At 34.0% G+C, this 17,777-nt stretch overlaps 1 protein-coding gene across 1 annotated transcript in view; it reads right to left on the bottom strand.

Moving 5' to 3' along the window:
- Positions 1-2,174: 2,174 nt before the first annotated feature.
- LOC111088851 (carbonic anhydrase 15-like) overlaps positions 2,175-17,777 on the bottom strand; it is a 17,569-nt gene continuing 1,966 nt past the window's right edge. Inside the window, exons 2-7 of the mRNA XM_022399974.1 lie at positions 13,337-13,396; positions 11,521-11,688; positions 10,574-10,728; positions 10,149-10,241; positions 3,513-3,746; positions 2,175-2,327 (exon numbers count right to left, since the gene is read on the bottom strand). Coding sequence (XP_022255682.1) covers positions 2,175-2,327; positions 3,513-3,746; positions 10,149-10,241; positions 10,574-10,728; positions 11,521-11,688; positions 13,337-13,396 — 863 coding nt within the window. The remainder of the gene's footprint in view (positions 2,328-3,512; positions 3,747-10,148; positions 10,242-10,573; positions 10,729-11,520; positions 11,689-13,336; positions 13,397-17,777) is intronic.

Here is a 17,777-nt window from a genome sequence, read left to right as displayed (position 1 = left end):
TGTATTTATTGCAAGTTTTATGCATAAAGTTGTTTTTATTCATTTATAAGTTACTCTTTAATTTATGTATGTTATATATACATAAAAGTAGCTTACTTATGATCAGAAATCGTTACTGTTGTAATAGTTTCTATTGTACAGTGGGTTTTTTTTAGTTTTCGGTGAAAAATAATGCTAATACCAGCACACTGAATGATAATAAAAACGTTTTAGTAATTATAGAGCCAGTTTCGCGATAGACACTAAGATAACAATTTCATTTACTTGCTAATTCCTTTCGCTCGTACTGCACTTTCTTACATCTTTGTTTGAAACATAAACAAAACTAACAGACAAACTGACCAATTGACTCGTTAATCTTTACTCTAGCCTAACTAGTGTCTTATGTTAAACTTTTTAGCCGCGGCACACCGGCTCATAGAATGGCTCTGAGTTTGTTTGTTTTTTGAAGGCCTGGTATAGACTGGTGGTCAGGGTGCTCGACTCGCAATCTGCGGGTCGCGAATTCGAATCCCAGTGGCCGAACATGCTCGCCCTTTCAGTCGTGGGGGCTTTATAATGCGACGGTCAATTCCATTATCCGTTGGTAAAAGAGTAGCCCAATAGTTGGCGGTGGGTGGTGTTGACTAGCTGCCATCCCTTTGCCCCCAGTGGCACAGCGATATGTCTGCGGACTTACATCGCTAGAAACCGGGTTTCGATACCCGTGGTGGGCAGAGCACAGATAGCCCTTTGTGCTTAATAACAAACAATCTTGTTTTTTCAAGTACAAACTTTTAGCTCATAGCTTGAATGATTTGAGATCTAATGTCAGCCGCGGCTATTAAGGATGCCCTCTTGTTCAAGAAGGTTCTCGTTACTAAGCCACATCTATCAGGTTGCATCAGCCTCTTTAGCCAAGCAACAGTACAAACATCTAAATTAAAAAACGAAAAATATATATCCCACATTATTATAATGAATAGAATTTTGTACGGTAAAATAAGTGTTACCAATTAATTATATATCAGTTAAAAATACATCTATCACAGAATCGATTCGAATTTTAAACATCAACACACTGCATACAATTAATAACATTTGTCAATATATAATTAGTTAACTAATTTTGATTTTCGTATTTGAAATTTAATGTCATAATTCTTCCAATCTTGTCACAGATAGAAATATTTCATTGATTTAACTTTAGCAACCCAACAAATTACTGGGAATTTAAATGTGGATCTGATTCTACAAATTAATAAAGAAAATATCTCGAAGTTGGTAGTTTTAAACTGTATTTGATCACTTCACACTTCTGGATGTTAAGTCATTAATGGTTCCACGATTCTTGTTGACTTTCACTTGAAAGTAAGCATAACGCTGAAATGAAGCGTATCAGACACTGATTACCATGATTGCATGAAGAATTCAAAACAGCTACATGACATTCTCATATTCACTCAATAGGTACCCTTGGAAGGCGCTTGTCATAATCTTATACATTCAACAATTACCTTTGGAAGTCACTTGTCATATCCCTTTTCACTGTTATAACATTATTCACACAACTAAATTAATGTAGATTATTGTATAATGAATTAAAAATGATTCAAAAATCCAATAAATATTATAAAATTCAAAGTGTTTGATGATGTTAAACAGATTTCTTTAATCTCAATACGTTTAAACACGGCTTATTTTCAATCTTACACAATGAGTATTTATTTAAACAGTGTTAATAACTTCTTACTAACTAATCGTAGAGTAACATTATTCGTCAACAGGAAATACGCCATCTAAAAAAAAAAAAAAAGCTCAGCTTAATAGAATGACCCTATTGGCTTAAAAACGTTGAAATATGCCGGACCCCAGACTTACTTTAAAAACCCAATGAAAACGAAGTTTTCTCGATTTAAAATAAAAACTAATGCAAGTATAAAAATTAAAACAATTTATTCAGACCCGATGCGACTTACAAACTGTAAATAAAAATTAAATATTAGCCTGCGATTTGGGGTTACTTTTTACTTTGGTAACATAGAACTAACGAAAGGATAAAGACTTTGGTAAAATTTTATACAAGTTCAAATATAAATAACTTAGCGACAGCCAATATGGACGGCTTAGAAGACCTTCAATTTTTCATCTCAAAACTCAATAATATAATTGAAGGAAACATTCTGAAAAGTATTCTAAACTTCCACTTTGTTTTCGAACGTTGTTGTTTGAACCGTCAAGTTTCGGGGCGATTTTAGAACTGGTCGGTTCTTCAAGGGCTGCACTGGTCGATGACATTGTTGAAATGGATTTCCATTAGAGTCCTTGAGCGTGTTGAACTTTATAAGCTATATTTGGAAAAATAAACAACACATAGACATAAGAGAACATTCGATAGAAGTCTATAGAAAGAAATTTATCTTAATACCACGTGTTACGAGTGATTGAAAGTAAGAATAGAAACTATCAGAGTATGAGCTAAGACGTCATTCGAATTCAATATTAATCAATAAAATCCACCCATGATATGATAACATAACTATTGTTTTATTACCCTTGGAGTAAGCCTCCAAATCTCATAATACAGACTGAGAGGTCATTGTATGTTCTATAATAATTCAATATTAAGTAAAAAATAATGAAGGGATCAAACTAGCAAAATGACATTTGTTAAAAATTTAAAATGTATACATCGTAGGCTTAAGAATAGAGCATTTTTGTTTTCTACTAAACTTAGGTATACACATGTTATTCTTTATAACCTTCGAGGGTTATTTACCATCTGTTTAAAATACGAAAATGCTATTATAACTTTCAAGCTAATATCGTATTTTCAAAAATAATTCCTACCGAAATAAAATTAATATGGTGAATTTGTCGACATTGTAGAACTTGAAAGCAAGTTAGAACAAAATTTTCATAACTTCATCACTATGAGAAATAACAAAAATTGTACAGATACATCCAATCGAGTTTTATTATAAAAAAAATTCGATACCGTTAGTAAGAAAAACGACACAGGGACGTACAAAAGGGAAACCGTTTTTTTTCTCCCATACGTCAAATGTCAGTAAATTAACACTAGTTAAATTAACTGCTAGCGAAATCACGTGACATGTTATGTATTTACATAATAACCGAAGTGCTACACTGCTGATTTAAAACAACCTGCAATTAAGAAGTTCTGAAAAAAGATTGTTCTTCCTCATCATGCAAATAGGCCTGATGTAGCACTCCGCGTGTTACTTTCAACATGGTTTTTGAATGGATAATATACTTCTAGACAAATGACGCTGTTAAAGTAGTCCTACGTAACCAGATTTGTAACTGTGGTTACTCGCATTTTTAATACAATTTGTATAATTTGGTAAGTATATTAAATGTTTTGCGTTCGATTAACTAAGATGAAACAAGAAATAACAATTAACTGTCTAGATCGTCATTAATTCATTGTTATCTCAATCCTTCGTGGATTAGTTGTTATCATAATGACATTTAAACTAGAAAATGCTTAGTAAGTAAACACTACATACTAGATTTGAGTTTATTGGTACCGTTTCTTCAAAAATGGTCCATATTACTCCTTCACTACATGGCGGCGTGGTTAATGATCCGCGATATCGAAAATACCGTGTGGTGTCCGTCGGTATTAAATCTTGAAAGTATATTGGCGAGGTGAGCTTGGCAGAACTTCCAGGAATGCTAATATTCTCGAAGTTTTCAACGATTATTTTCAGACTGGCTGGGTCTTTTGCAGATTCTCTTAACTGTGTCATAATGAAATTTAAAGAAAGTTATTCTTAGTTGAAGAAACTCGGCAACTTGAAAGGAAGATTTTATTTTATCGGGAACTTATGTTTCAAAACCGCTCCAAACATTGGATTTGTGTTTTTGTTTTAATCTGGGATTTATCTTCTTCTATAACCCATTGGTTTTTAAATATAATGAATGCAGCCATTCATATGTGTAAAAAAAAATGAAACATCAACCAAAGTTTACATTGTCAAACAGCAACACAAGTGACCTCTACAGTTGAAATCGTTTAATCTTGTGAAATTAAATTTATATTGTAGCAATGAGGATTTCTTCAGAACTAGAAAACAGTTATTGCTATAGTTCGCGAAGAAAAATGTATATTTCTTTCAGGTAGAAAGAACTGAAATAGGACTTTGTAAAAATAAAAAAAGGGATTCTTTAGGTACTTGATCTTTTCAAGCCAAAGATTTGTAAGAAACATATCTACTAATCAAAACAATGACTTATAAGATTACGAGAGGACACAGTCTTACAATTCTTCTGATGTTTTCCAGTATTTGGAGGCAGTTACCAATCTTACCATTTGTCGTTTTCTGTAGAAACTATGGTGAAACGTATCACTGAGTGCAAAGAATCCAAACTAACAAACAAACATTTCCTCAGTATCGTTTTGTTTTCGTTATACATACACGAAGTCTGAATGAGAAAAGAGAGAGAAAATTAACACCACCTTCTTCACCTAAGTTAGTAGAATCAAAGTACTTTTGTTTAATTGCTGTCAAGCACAAAGCTATACCATGAGCTGTCTGTGCTCTGCCCACTGCGGATATCAAAACGCTATTTTATTCTATTTAGGCTAAAATGTGCTTTGTTACAGTTCTTGACTTCTAACTAGTTCTATTTGGAAAATGAGTGAGAAAATAATTCTTTTTAAGCCACTACTATTGTTCATTTAAGCGAAATAGAAAGTTAGTATCAGTTATATACAAGTAAATTATATTCAAAGAGTTAACAGTTTAATTCAATTACAAAACAATTATTTAGAATTATATCCATAGCTTTACAAACTTTCAATAAAAAGAGTTGTATTTTAACTCTTTGTTTCCTGTACTACTCATTATTTACCTGACTTTTGTTCTGCTAAAATTCGGGTTTCGATAGTCGCGGTGGGAAGAGCACAGATAGTCCATTATGTAACTTTCTGCTTAAAAACAAACACATTTTTTTTTCTCTATTTTGTCCGTTACAATACTCACTTAGAAAGCATTATCAATCAACGTTGATTTTTAGTTATGAATGGATAGCATAAAAACAGAAATGTAAGAAAATGCATCCAATTGCTGTTTTTTTCTTCTTAAGTACCACCCAATCAACAAAACGGACAAGAATTTGTAGAGAACATTTGAAAAACACGAGCTACGAGTCTGATAACACAAGAGAAACAAAGAAATGTTTATGTTTGTCGATTTCGTTTTTAGGTATTCATTTTTAAAGGTATTTTCAAGTTTTATATGGATAGCCTGAATTTGGGAGGGGGGAATTCAATTTGTTTTTCTATGTAATAATTGATTTACAATGTTTTTTGAAGACTTTTAAACAATGCTTTGTGGCAAATATGTATGGTACTCCCAGTTTCGTTGACTCCCCGTTCAGAAAAATATAAGAATCCGCAAATAATCCGAGGTTCAATAGAAAATTATGTAGAAAATCCAAGTTTCTAGCTTTCACTTAGTTTTCTGTAGGAAAGAGACTGGACATAAGTAAAAAATAATCTATAAAGGTAAATAAGTACACTGAAAGATTGTTGAGAGATTTCATCAAGAGGAAATCTGGATCAAAGAAGAATGAAATCAAATCTAAGACTAAGTGAGTTAACTCCTATATAGAAACCAATAGTATAATTTCTGGACATAAGTAAAAAATAATCTATAAAGGTAAATAAGTACACTGAAAGATTGTTGAGAGATTTCATCAAGAGGAAATCTGGATCAAAGAAGAATGAAATCAAATCTAAGACTAAGTGCATTAACTCCTATATAGAAACCAATAGTATAATTTCTTTCAGAGGAAGTTTTAGCACTTCATAGTTAGTCAATCCAAAAGTAATACAGGAAGGATCTATATTATCTTGTTAACACAAGACTCATCAGTTGTTAAGACTACTGCTGAAATCTACACAATGTATTCAAACTATCTAAACAACAACAATCTTTCCCACGAGAAAGCACATGTAACACCAAAGGGATTGACACATAACAGCGTGTAATCAGAGCAACGAAATTTTAGACAAGTTTCATAATCAACTCTCTGTTGTTAAATCTATATATCAAAATATGTGTATGTGAAGACACTTGAAAAAATTTCACTTATCTGAACTAGAAAACGGAATATAAACACTGTATTTAGTATGCCTGAATACTAAAGTCTTTTCTTTCCCTCTCTGCCTTCAGGCCATCCCTAATTTTAAATTTCAGAATCTACGAAATGAAAAACAAGAAAAAGATGTATTGGCCATAAATAATCTGGTGCAAGTTGCTTTCTCCCCTGTAAAACACTTACATAGCACTAGAATAGACAAGCACAATTTCTTTACAATGATATAATTCAGTTTTAAGTAGTAATTTACAGTAATAAAATATTACGATAAACCATTTACAAAGATTCCAGCATTGTAGTAATACAGTATTACGACACATTGTTATTGCAAGTTAAAAAAATTTTTTTTTTCACTCTGAGATCCAGGACAAAATTGTTGAAACTTATGGTGGGTACACGGGCTGCCTTTTGTAAGATTAACTTGGAAGAACAGATAAATCTAGACTCGTTGTTGTTGTTGATTTATTAGTGCAAAGCCACACAATGGGCTATTTGCACTCAATCCATTGCAGGGAATCAAGCCCCATATTTTAGTGTTGCAAGTCTTTAAACTTGACATACCAGGCGACACATCTAGATCCACCTTTCCTCATTTGGCCCCTTAATGTAGACCCTTGTGATCTTAAACATTTTAAAAATAAGTCTGAAACTAAATAGGTGAAACTTAACTAGATATCTAGACTTCTATATCACTTTACTAAACTCGTAATTAAATAACTTACAAGGAAAGCAAGAGCTACATAGACCTAAAATATTTTATAAAATAGCTTAATATTTGAAACAAAGGTTGTCTTGTGTATTGTTTCTGTCAGGAATTAGCATTTTTTATTGAAATTACTACCTTCACAAATAAAGTTTTGTCTCCAACTTTGCCAACACGTGCATGATGATCAGTGGTGAAAAGGGCTTTTGGAATAAAATGCTTTACAGGTGTGCAAGTGTACTAAAAACATGACTCGAGTATAAAATTAACAAAACTGCTCCAGACAAGCCAAATGTCAAAATTCGTTTCTTATTCTTTTTGTATGGACCGAACCCACTACTATGGATATGACCTTTATTAAAGATTATACTTGTGTGGTGCCACAAAACATATAACAACCAAACCCTCTAACAATGGAAAAGAATCCAAAATCCAATAACATAATTCAATTTCACAATTCTCTCTCACACATGTATATTACAAGATCACAGCATCTAAACAATACAATCACTGTGGTTATTGAAAGAAAATGTATTATATTTAGACAACACTGAAATGATAATTATAGCTATTTGCATCATCAAGGAATAAGAGTAATGTCATAAGTTACACATAATTTCAGGTCACCATTTAAAAAAAATCTCTAACTAGTTATTGATAGATAAAATTAGATAACAAAGAAGATACAAGTATTGCATCACTTACCCGCAAAGCTATTTAATGAAATTTCAGCAAGAGATTTTCCAGAGTGGCAGCCAACGTTTTGCTGCTGGTGTTGTCCTGCCAAATTATATCTTTTCTTTGTTCTTTTCAGGGCTATCTAGGTTTGGGTCAGTACCACTTGAATCAAAAGAAGTGGTTGATATACTTTGGACACTCTTTTTATCCTTAGCCCCATTGATAGTTCTCCTCTCATTGGTACAGAAACAAGGAATCCATCCATACGGCTGCTTAAGCCTTGTTTTAAGGTGTTGGTCTGCTGGAGCGTGTAATGAAGAAATGATCCCTACAATCAAGCCCTCTTGACAGGTTGTGGAACAGTCAAAGATGATGGCATCCCAAAAGCTGACACCATCTACAATGGCTGACTTAGAAACCATGGACATTGTTGAAGCAGTTGGAACCAATGAAGTTGAGGATTTGGAGGGCTTTCTGGCAGATCTTAGCTCCAGAAAGGTCTGTTTAGGTTTAGAAACATAGAAGTCCTACCAATGTACTTTGTATTGCACAATCTCAAACAAGACATCTTACCTGCTCATAATATTGAGTTCCTTTCTACACCAGTTCATGGTTGATATTTAATGTTAATGGGCATTAGTTGTACTGACTGGACAATCTGAATGCTTGGTTCCACCAACATATCTGGAGGAGATGGCAATCTCCCAACCACAAGTGGCTCCAAAATCAGTGACTTCCAGACTGGAGGGACATTAGATGTTGTCAGTAGTCAGGCTATCTTTGAGGACTCAACCCTTTGGATCTTCATTTCGAACCTGAGTTTCAGGTGGGTCAGTACAAAATTCATTTTTATTCATTATCTCCCTTTTGGCCATACTAAAGATCAGGTCTACTCTTGAGTCTTATGGGCTATAAGGTAATTCTCCAAGTCACCTAGGTTGCCAAAAATAAAACTTCCTATTTCCTTGGCTGAGAACATGAGTGCTATAGCAACAAAGGGAAGCTAACAACATCCCAGTGAACAGGATATACAAAATGGTTGAGAACTGTATTTTAAGTGATAATTCAAAAGTGATGATGTATGGTCAACTGGATATTGGTTAGTCAGAAGTACAGATAGAAATGTTTATTTTAAAGTTGTAAAATCACAGTCACAACTACTATCTATTCTTAAAGCAACTTCTGGTCATGTGCCATTTCTGGATCAAATGTGTACTCATTATTTGAATCAATAAAAACAATTGTTTATTAAATCAGTTAAACCTGATTATGAACTCTTGAAATAACTTTAACCCTGTGTTAGTCTTCCGGGGTCTTCACGGACCCCAAGTATTTTGTAAACATTGGCGCCGACAGATGGAAGCACGTATATGTTTGTTGCTCTCAGTATATTCAGTATTTGGTTAGTTTGTGTTAAAATGTTACACTTAGTTCACGTGGTAAAAAAGAAACAAGTTGTAATATTCACTATTCATTTATTGATTAATAAAGGAAAATATTTTGAGTGTTAGTGTTTTTTTGTTTCCAAAATAATAGATTATCATTATTATTTAAATATTTTTTATGATGAAGTCAGCTAGCACACCCCAAGAGTGACTATGGAATATTTTTGCAGAAGACTAACGCAGGGTTAAGGCTTGTGGTTAAATCAAAGCCTTATTAAGTGGCGAAAATAGCCTATTAAATAGGGGTAATCTAATGGCGACTTTCAACATGGCTCTTATTCTATCAATATATGGATTTTTTACCTGACTGAACTGAACAGCGGATGAAAGTCAGCATCACTGTGAGCAAGCGAATAATTGTAATACGAAACGAATTATTTGACGATAATTACTAACGTTTTTTTTGTATAAATGACAATTAACAACAATAAATACTAACATTTAAAACACATGCGATCGAGTGCAAACATCTTATTAGCTGGGCCGAGTGTCTCCTAAATGGCATCGTACCGGACTGTAAAATCCTAGAGTCCGTGGTTCATGTCCTGTTGCCACAAAATCGCGCTTCGAACTTTAGGGTTGTGGAAGCATTATAGAAGTGATGGTCAAATCCCACTGTTCAACTAGAGTAGCCCAAGAGTTTTCTATTGACTAGCTGCCTTCTCTATACTGCTATAGTATATCAGCTCATTCCCCAAGTAGATCAACGGTAAGTTTACAGACTTACAACGCTAAAATCCGGGTTCGAATCCTCGAGGTGGATAGAGCGCTGATAGGCCCTTCTGTAGCTTTGCGCTAAAAACAACAGGAACTCCTATCAGCTAAAATTAGCGAGATAGTCCCCTGTGTAGTTCTGCACGAATATTCCGAAGAAACAAAAGTATTAGCTAAAACACAAGTTACTAAAAGTGACCAGAATAGCGAAACATAGTAGGATAACTATATATGTATACTGAATTACAGAAGAAAAATGTCTCTTCTAATATGACGGGAATTGAATTTATATATACAGATATTATTACTAATTATTTTCACGAATATCATACACCTTTGATATAACTCCCTCTGGTCAACAATTTAGAGATGACTATGTCTGAATTTTACCGTGTCGCATAAGATATTGTTCATGGTTGAAAATACCAAATGTCTATTTTTCTATAACTCTAACACAGGCACAAGATGTTAATAACTTGACTAAATACAACTTTTACCTTAAACAACACTGCGAACGCCACTATACCGTCGCCATAGGTTAATGCTTCAGTAATATTCTGGTACTTTGTGTTAAATGCCACCAACTGCATCTAAATAGTGGGGGGAAAAACAACAATAACAAAAAGAAAAATAAATACATAATTTTACTTATTGACCCACTCCCCACTAAAAAAACATTTCCTTAAAATTATACAATTTAGTAAAAAAAAAATCCAAAGTTATAATCCAAAATTATACCCACTGCTAACATTCTGAAAAAGTCGTGTAAGTTTTAAGTTCAAACAGTTCGACAAAGACAAATTTATTTTCAGACATGCTTTTTAATGGTCGGTAACAGTTATGTATTAATATTTTGATTCTTATAATAGGTTATTCATTAAAATAACTTAGCATTTTATCTACTTTTTAAACTTTGTGTTACCTCCAGAGGATAATGAAGCAAGTTAATGGCATGTTCTGATCCTTCGTTTGAAGTCGTACTGTCCCAGTGAAAAAGCAGTTTATGAAACTGGAACGTCCCCTCCAGGTTTCCACCTTCCACTTCCACCGGATCTGGTCTATCTAGAAGTAAGTTTGCTGTAACACGAATATTACATAGATTAAGGATCCAATTGTAAGACTTTTTAATCAGTCGATTAATATTTAATATAATGATTTAAAACCTGAATCGTTAAGACTGCTGACTTTACAGTTTAAAACATTACGAAGTGTGTATAAAGAATCAAACTGTTGATACTTCATTAATCAAATAACTCCACCGTACTGTAAAGATGTGTTTGAAATAACTCCACCGTACTGTAAAGGTGTGTTTGAAATAACTCCACCGTACTGTAAAGGTGTGTTTGAAATAACTCCACCGTACTGTAAAGGTGTGTTTGAAATAACTCCACCGTACTGTAAAGAGGTGTTTGAAATAACTCCACCGTACTGTAAAGAGGTGTTTGAAATAACTCCACCGTACTGTAAAGGTGTGTTTGAAATAACTCCACCGTACTGTAAAGGTGTGTTTGAAATAACTCCACCGTACTGTAAAGGTGTGTTTGAAATGGCGTAAAACTTGAAACAGAATGTCAACGTCTCATACCGTGATTAAAACAAATACGTTTAAATTACGTGGGTTGTAATGGTTACTAGGACAAAAATATGTGACGCAATGGCTCTAATGATGTTAAAAGGTAAAGGTGAAAGGTCTTGCAAAAGCACAGAGTAATTTAACTAACTAACTAAAGGCCTTAAGTTAAACATTTTAATTTACCACCACTGTTACTAACATACATACTTGTAAGAAAGAAGTTACATAAATAATTTGTATTTTTTAGTGCATTTTATACGCTAAGTAAATATCAAAGTCGTATAAAAGGAACTTGCCTGTGTATTCGCTATTACATAGAACGGAGTTCACAAACGGTTTCTCAAAATTGTGAAAAACTAACGGTCCAAGTTCTGAACTCATGCGGGTTTGTTCAATGTCGATGTTGATGGGCGATTGGTTATCACCTTCACAAGATGGAAACATTAATTTCCAATTATCTGGACCTTTAACAGTTATAATAACCAATCAGAAGGATTGTCAGAATGATCGTTTTACACATAAGAATGTAAGATTAACACGATACATAAAAATAATATTGATAATTCCTTACACTCTGTATACTTGCTGCAAAAACATTTGACAGGGAAAATATTCTCCAACTTATATGTTAACGACCAATCTTGGCTCAGTTATGAAATACCGTGTACAGAGAGAAAAAACAACCAATGAACCACCTTGACTATACAGTAATCTACGTTAAAACCATTTAAAACAAGTGTTAATTCTTACAATAGAGGGATGTTAAAGATGCTGGTTCCTTTTTAAGTTAAAAGATGAAAGTGTAAATCGGCATAACTCAAGATAAATCTCAACTTTTCATGACTTATGTTCCTCTGAATAAATATTTACTTTTTAATAACGAAATAATTTCATAATATATTGAACGTTAATACGTGTTGAGTGTTTCTTAACCAAGAGTAAACCACGTACATGCATATGGAAGAATCACTGTAACGTTAAAGTTATCCACTAAGTACAAGTTAAAGGATATGCAAGTTCAAATCGTATGGATTAAAAAAAAGTTTTATTTAAAGCAAATTCCATTGGCTAAAAAATACTCCTTATATTGTCATCTTACCAGTGGCACGCATACCGTAAAATTAATAAATGTTCTTAATTGTAAGTGTTTAATAGTCAAATAATACAATGTTAATAACAAAATAAATGATGAACAATGTATTTTGAAGTGAAATAAATAATATATTTTATTTCTATTTATCTACCTTCTGCTTAATTCTTTCCTTACTCAAATATATACATGTACTTCACTGTTGTTGTTTTTCTGTATTTTACATACTGAATCTGTTACTGCTTTGATGCGTTTAGAAATACTTTTCAGTGTAATTGTGCTACTTCAAGACAGGGAAAGAAGTCTCACCTGAGACAAATATTTATCTAAATATATTGTAAGTCTTTTCTTTTATTTATTTATCTGTTAGCTTTATTTGTTTGTTCAATTTCACGCAAAACTAATAGCCGTCCCTAATTTTGAAGTGATAGACTAGTGGGAAAACAGTTACTCAACATCACCCACTGCCAACTTTTTAGTTCCCCTTGTTACACCAAATAGTGGGTTTGACCGTCACTCTTATAATGCACCACATCGTCAAAATACGGAATACTTTTCATGTAATAGGGGGTGCGATTCACAGAACCTAACGTCAACAGTGCGGGGAGCACTGGGTCGCGCTCGTCTCTCTTCCATTAACACTTTATAATTCAAACAGGTAAATAAGATTCAAATAAAACAAAGAATTGTCAAAACATACAATTAAACTGTTTCTGTTTCCCGTGTTTTTGTCCTTTTATATTCAGGAAACAAATATGTTTATTTACGAAGTTTTCAGTTATCTTGTGGAGTTTATAAAAAGAAACAAATCTAACAACTGAAAAAGGTGTAGATAGTGTTGATTTTGAAACTGTACAAATCACTAGACTAACAACTATCAGCAAAATGGAGATTTTACACCTACAAGGACGTTAAAATCTCGAACAAAGTAGGTTTTTCTTATTGATATTAAAACACTATTCCTGAATTATTTCAGTTACAGTATTTATATATGTATATTTCGTTCCGTGAACTTATATTACCGTTATAGGCCGTTCTGTCATAACTCCATAATTCTTCTTCAGTCAGTGCGTCTGTTCTTACTGAAAGGGGTATAACATACTGAGTTAATCTTCGAACATGACGGTTATTTATACCTTTAGTGTTAGTAGATATATATAATCTTAGAACGAAATTCATTGCAAAATTTGCTTGATGTTGAAAGATTGTTTGTTACGTTAGCTAAAAACTAAACAATAGATTATTTGCACTCTGTCTACAGTTGGGCATCGAGCCCCGGATTTAGGATTATAAGAACTTACCTCTTATCCAGTGGGAGCCGATGTAAAGGAAAGGTAAAAGTACACCATGTGTTTCATTTGCCGAATGTTTTTGTTTTTACTTGCATTGTTTGCATGTAATGGTTTTTACTAACATAACATGACAGGAAAGTCATTAATAAATACTCTCAGGAATCCGTGGCTTATAAATAACGCAATATCATCTCAATACAAATTCCAACAGGCGACTAATAACCGACAGTTAGGCCTAAAGTTTAAATGCGTTTAGGGTCTCGTCTGAAAACGTTTAAATATGTTTTGTACGCGAAGCACGAGTTTACCCGCTATATAATCTACGGCAATTCCGATACTCAACAGCTAATAAATTGCGCGAAAGAAAATAATTACAAGTTTTAGATGATACATAAATGCTATTTAGACTCGTATACACACACATGAAATTTACAAAAAACAAACAACAACTTGACGAGATTTCTTGATAGCACTTTCTAAATTCACTATTTTAGAACTATTATACGTTTCCAACTGTCTCAATATAGGCACCTAAAAATAGACAATTTAGCATTAAGTTTAAATATACTTCATACACGAAGAACGAGTTTACCCGCTAGGGGAATAAAATATTACACCATTTCCGTTTTTAGTGGTAGTAAACGCTTTATTAATATTTTAGAGGAGAGTAAAAAGAAAGAAAGAAAAATACTTCATGAATTATGGAAAGGAAAAGGGAAAATAAGTGAATTATCGAGAAACGAAGACAACAGATTTTTACAGTTCTTGATACCATACTTTCAAAAATCCTCTTTTTTTAACTATCATACAGTTGTGCATATTTTGTAACAAATAAGATCATTATTATTAAGATGGAATACACATACACTTAGGCTGTCAAACTGAGAACTGCATGTTATAGTAAACTTCTAATTTCTATAATAAGACAGATTCTAAGGATATCATGAACGATTTATTACAACAGCAAACAATTTTATCAGACACCTGTAGAAAGATGTGTAGTTGAGCATTTCACCTATCACAACAAGTGCCTCCCCTCTCCCAGTGGTACAGCGGCATGTCTGCGGACTTACAACGCTAGAAACCGGGTTTTGATACCCGTGGTCGGCAGAACATGGACAGCCCATTGTGTAACTTTGTGCTTAATTATAAACAAGCAAAATCACAACAAAACCTTATCAAATCATATATAATGACAAACTATTACATTAAATTATTATAAATAGCGTCTGTAACCTTATATCAGTTAATGTTAAACATTCAGTACTTGGTTGGTCCTCCTCGTACTCTAATAATCTCTGCAAGGCGACGTGGTATGTTGTCGATGAGGTTATTGATGTAATTCAATGTGATTTCATCCCAACTTGTCACTAGAAGGCGCTGCAACTCAGCTAAAGTAGCTAGTTTAGGATCGCAGTTAGTAATTATCCGGCTCAGTTCTGCCCAACTTTGCTGGCCATCACAATCACATAACGTCCATAATCCTGTACAATGCGCACACTGTGCCCAGTGGCATTATCATTCTGGAACACAAAGTTATTTCCAAACCTTCTCCTAGCATGTGATGTTTGTAGGATGCGCCATTGACGTTTCCCTGGAGAATATGAAGAGTAGTTTTTCCACCATGATGAAAAGATGCTGAAAGATGTACTGCATCACCTCCTGTGGGAAAAACAGTCTTCCCTCATTTGTTCTCCAGGCAAATGGCGAACACGAAACCTACCGTTATCTTCAACAAGCTGGAAGCAGGACTCATCTGAAAAGATAACATGTTACCAATGTACTAACTTTAAGTTGGCATGCTGTCTTGCCCAAGTCATGTTACCAATGTACGAACTTTAAGTTGGCATGCTGTCTTGCCCAAGCCATGTTACAAATGTACGAACTTTAAGTTGGCATGCTGTCTTGCCCAGTCATGTTACCAATGTACTAACTTTAAGTTGGCATGCTGTCTTGTCCAAGTCATGTTACCAATGTACTAACTTTAAGTTGCCATGCTGTCTTGCCCAAATAACACGGTGATGGCGGTGAATTTTGGGTAATATCGATTTGCAGATAGTCCTTCCTGCTAAATGACGTCTTACAAGATGTTTTACAAAAATTGTTGTGTAGAGATACATTTCGTTTATAGTCATTCCTGTCCTAAGGTGTTGCAAGACTTCTTTCGATCTTGACGTGTTAACCTAATCAAAACAAGGCCATCTCGGGCAGTAGTTTTCTGCGTCTACCAGTAGACTTTCATAGAACAACGTTTCCTATAGTCCTATGACGTTTCAGGATTCTGGCTACAGTACACTGGGGGTACCCTACTGTTCTGGCAATGTCTATTTGCTTCATACCATTTCTGGAGAGTCAAACAATTTGATGCCCTATAACGTCTGGCACGTGATGAGGCATGACTCTACACCAACTACAGAGAAACTGTCTGAACAAAGCGTTGATCTGTTTCAAAAAATATTATACCAAAAGCACACTATTTTATATAAAACAGGTGTGTATGTATGTTTTGACGAATAATGCTCAAAACAACTTATACAGACCAGAATAATAACTCGTACATGTTTGTCCAATCATACGCTACTTTTTCTGTTACTACTTGGGCATTTACTCAATAACTACTCCATGCATGTAGACAATAACATCAACATAGAACAGAAAGCAAACATTTTGGGCAAAACTGTACTTTTTCTGCTATCTCAATACAGGCGCCTAAAAATCGAAAATTAGGCTTAAAGTTATTGGTGGTAGTAGACTTGGCGTCTACTTGGAAATAAAATGAGTTTATACCATTATGGAAGGAAAAATAAAAATAAGCTAAGTAGAGACATACAAAGACAGTTTATAATCTTGTACCATAATAGTATAGTTCTTGATACCATATTTTTTAAAATTCACTATTTCATAATGTCGCTTTATCAACAGTTCTATGAAGAAAAAAATCTCAATATTTTAGTCAAATATAGCGATTTTCCACAAAGACAAGATGTTTTACAAAAATTGTTGTGTAGAGATACATTTCATTTATAGTCATTCCATGTTTAACACTTTTAACTTTAAATATAAAGACAACTCCATATTCTGCTTAGTAGGTTTTATTTCATTTACGTTCAATTACATAACACAACAATAGCGTTATTGAAAGCACGTATCTATTTAAAACATATTAGGTCGTCAAGGTCGCGTTTTGGAACACTTTCGTTAACCTCCCCCCAAAAAAGTACATCAAATATAATAGTTAAATGAACTGCCTAAACGTTACGTTAGTGTAGCTCATATAATGTGTAAAGTTTAGTATACTCTAATCCTTTATAGTGATGGCACACGAGGAGACACACCATCGTCATGTAATGTTGTTTGAATACAAGAAGGGAAACAAAACAACGCCTCTGTAGCCACAAAGAATATCAAAGAAGTTTATGGAAATGTTTCAAAAGTTTGTAAGTGTCAACAATGGTTCAGCAAATTTCGTTCAGGTGAATTTAGCCTTAAAAACTGTGATGGCAAGGGCAGACATGTAGGAATTGATATTGATGCTCTGAAGACGCTTGTTGAATCTTACTCAAGGCAACACACTCGTGAAATTTCCCTGAAATTACATGTCTCTCATGAAACAATATGTAAACATCTAAGGAATATGGGAAAACTCTATAAAGGAGGTGTTTGGGTGCCACACGAACTCTCCGATGATCATCGTTTCCAACGTGTGAACGTTGCTTCGTATCTTCTGGCACGTAATGCGCGTGAACCATTTTTGGACAGAATTATCACTGATGATGAAAATTGGATCCTCTATCCGAATATTAAACACCAAAAACAAAAAACACTTCCGACTCCAAAACCTGGACTCCATCCGCAGAAAGTGATGCTTTGCATTTGGTGGGACATCAAAGGAGTAATTCATTTCGAACACTTCGATCCACAGCTAAATGTCAATGCAGAGATCTATAGTCAGCAACTGGAACGTATCAAGCCCTTCATTAGAAATGCCCTTCACTCGTCAATCGGAAATGTGTTCTTCATGTGGCACGTTTGACGCAACACAAGATTGTGGAGTTGGGTTGGGAAGTTCTCTCACACCCACCATATTCTATAGATATGGCACCATCAGATGACAATGTGTTTCGTTCGCTGCAACACCATCTTAATGGGAAAACGTATACAAATGTGGAAG

This window comes from Limulus polyphemus, unplaced genomic scaffold (assembly GCF_000517525.1).
Source record: "Limulus polyphemus unplaced genomic scaffold, Limulus_polyphemus-2.1.2 Scaffold4579, whole genome shotgun sequence".
NCBI lineage: Eukaryota > Metazoa > Arthropoda > Merostomata > Xiphosura > Limulidae > Limulus > Limulus polyphemus.
Note: the sequence above shows the minus strand (reverse complement) of the source record. Positions and strands in the feature narration are given on the sequence as shown.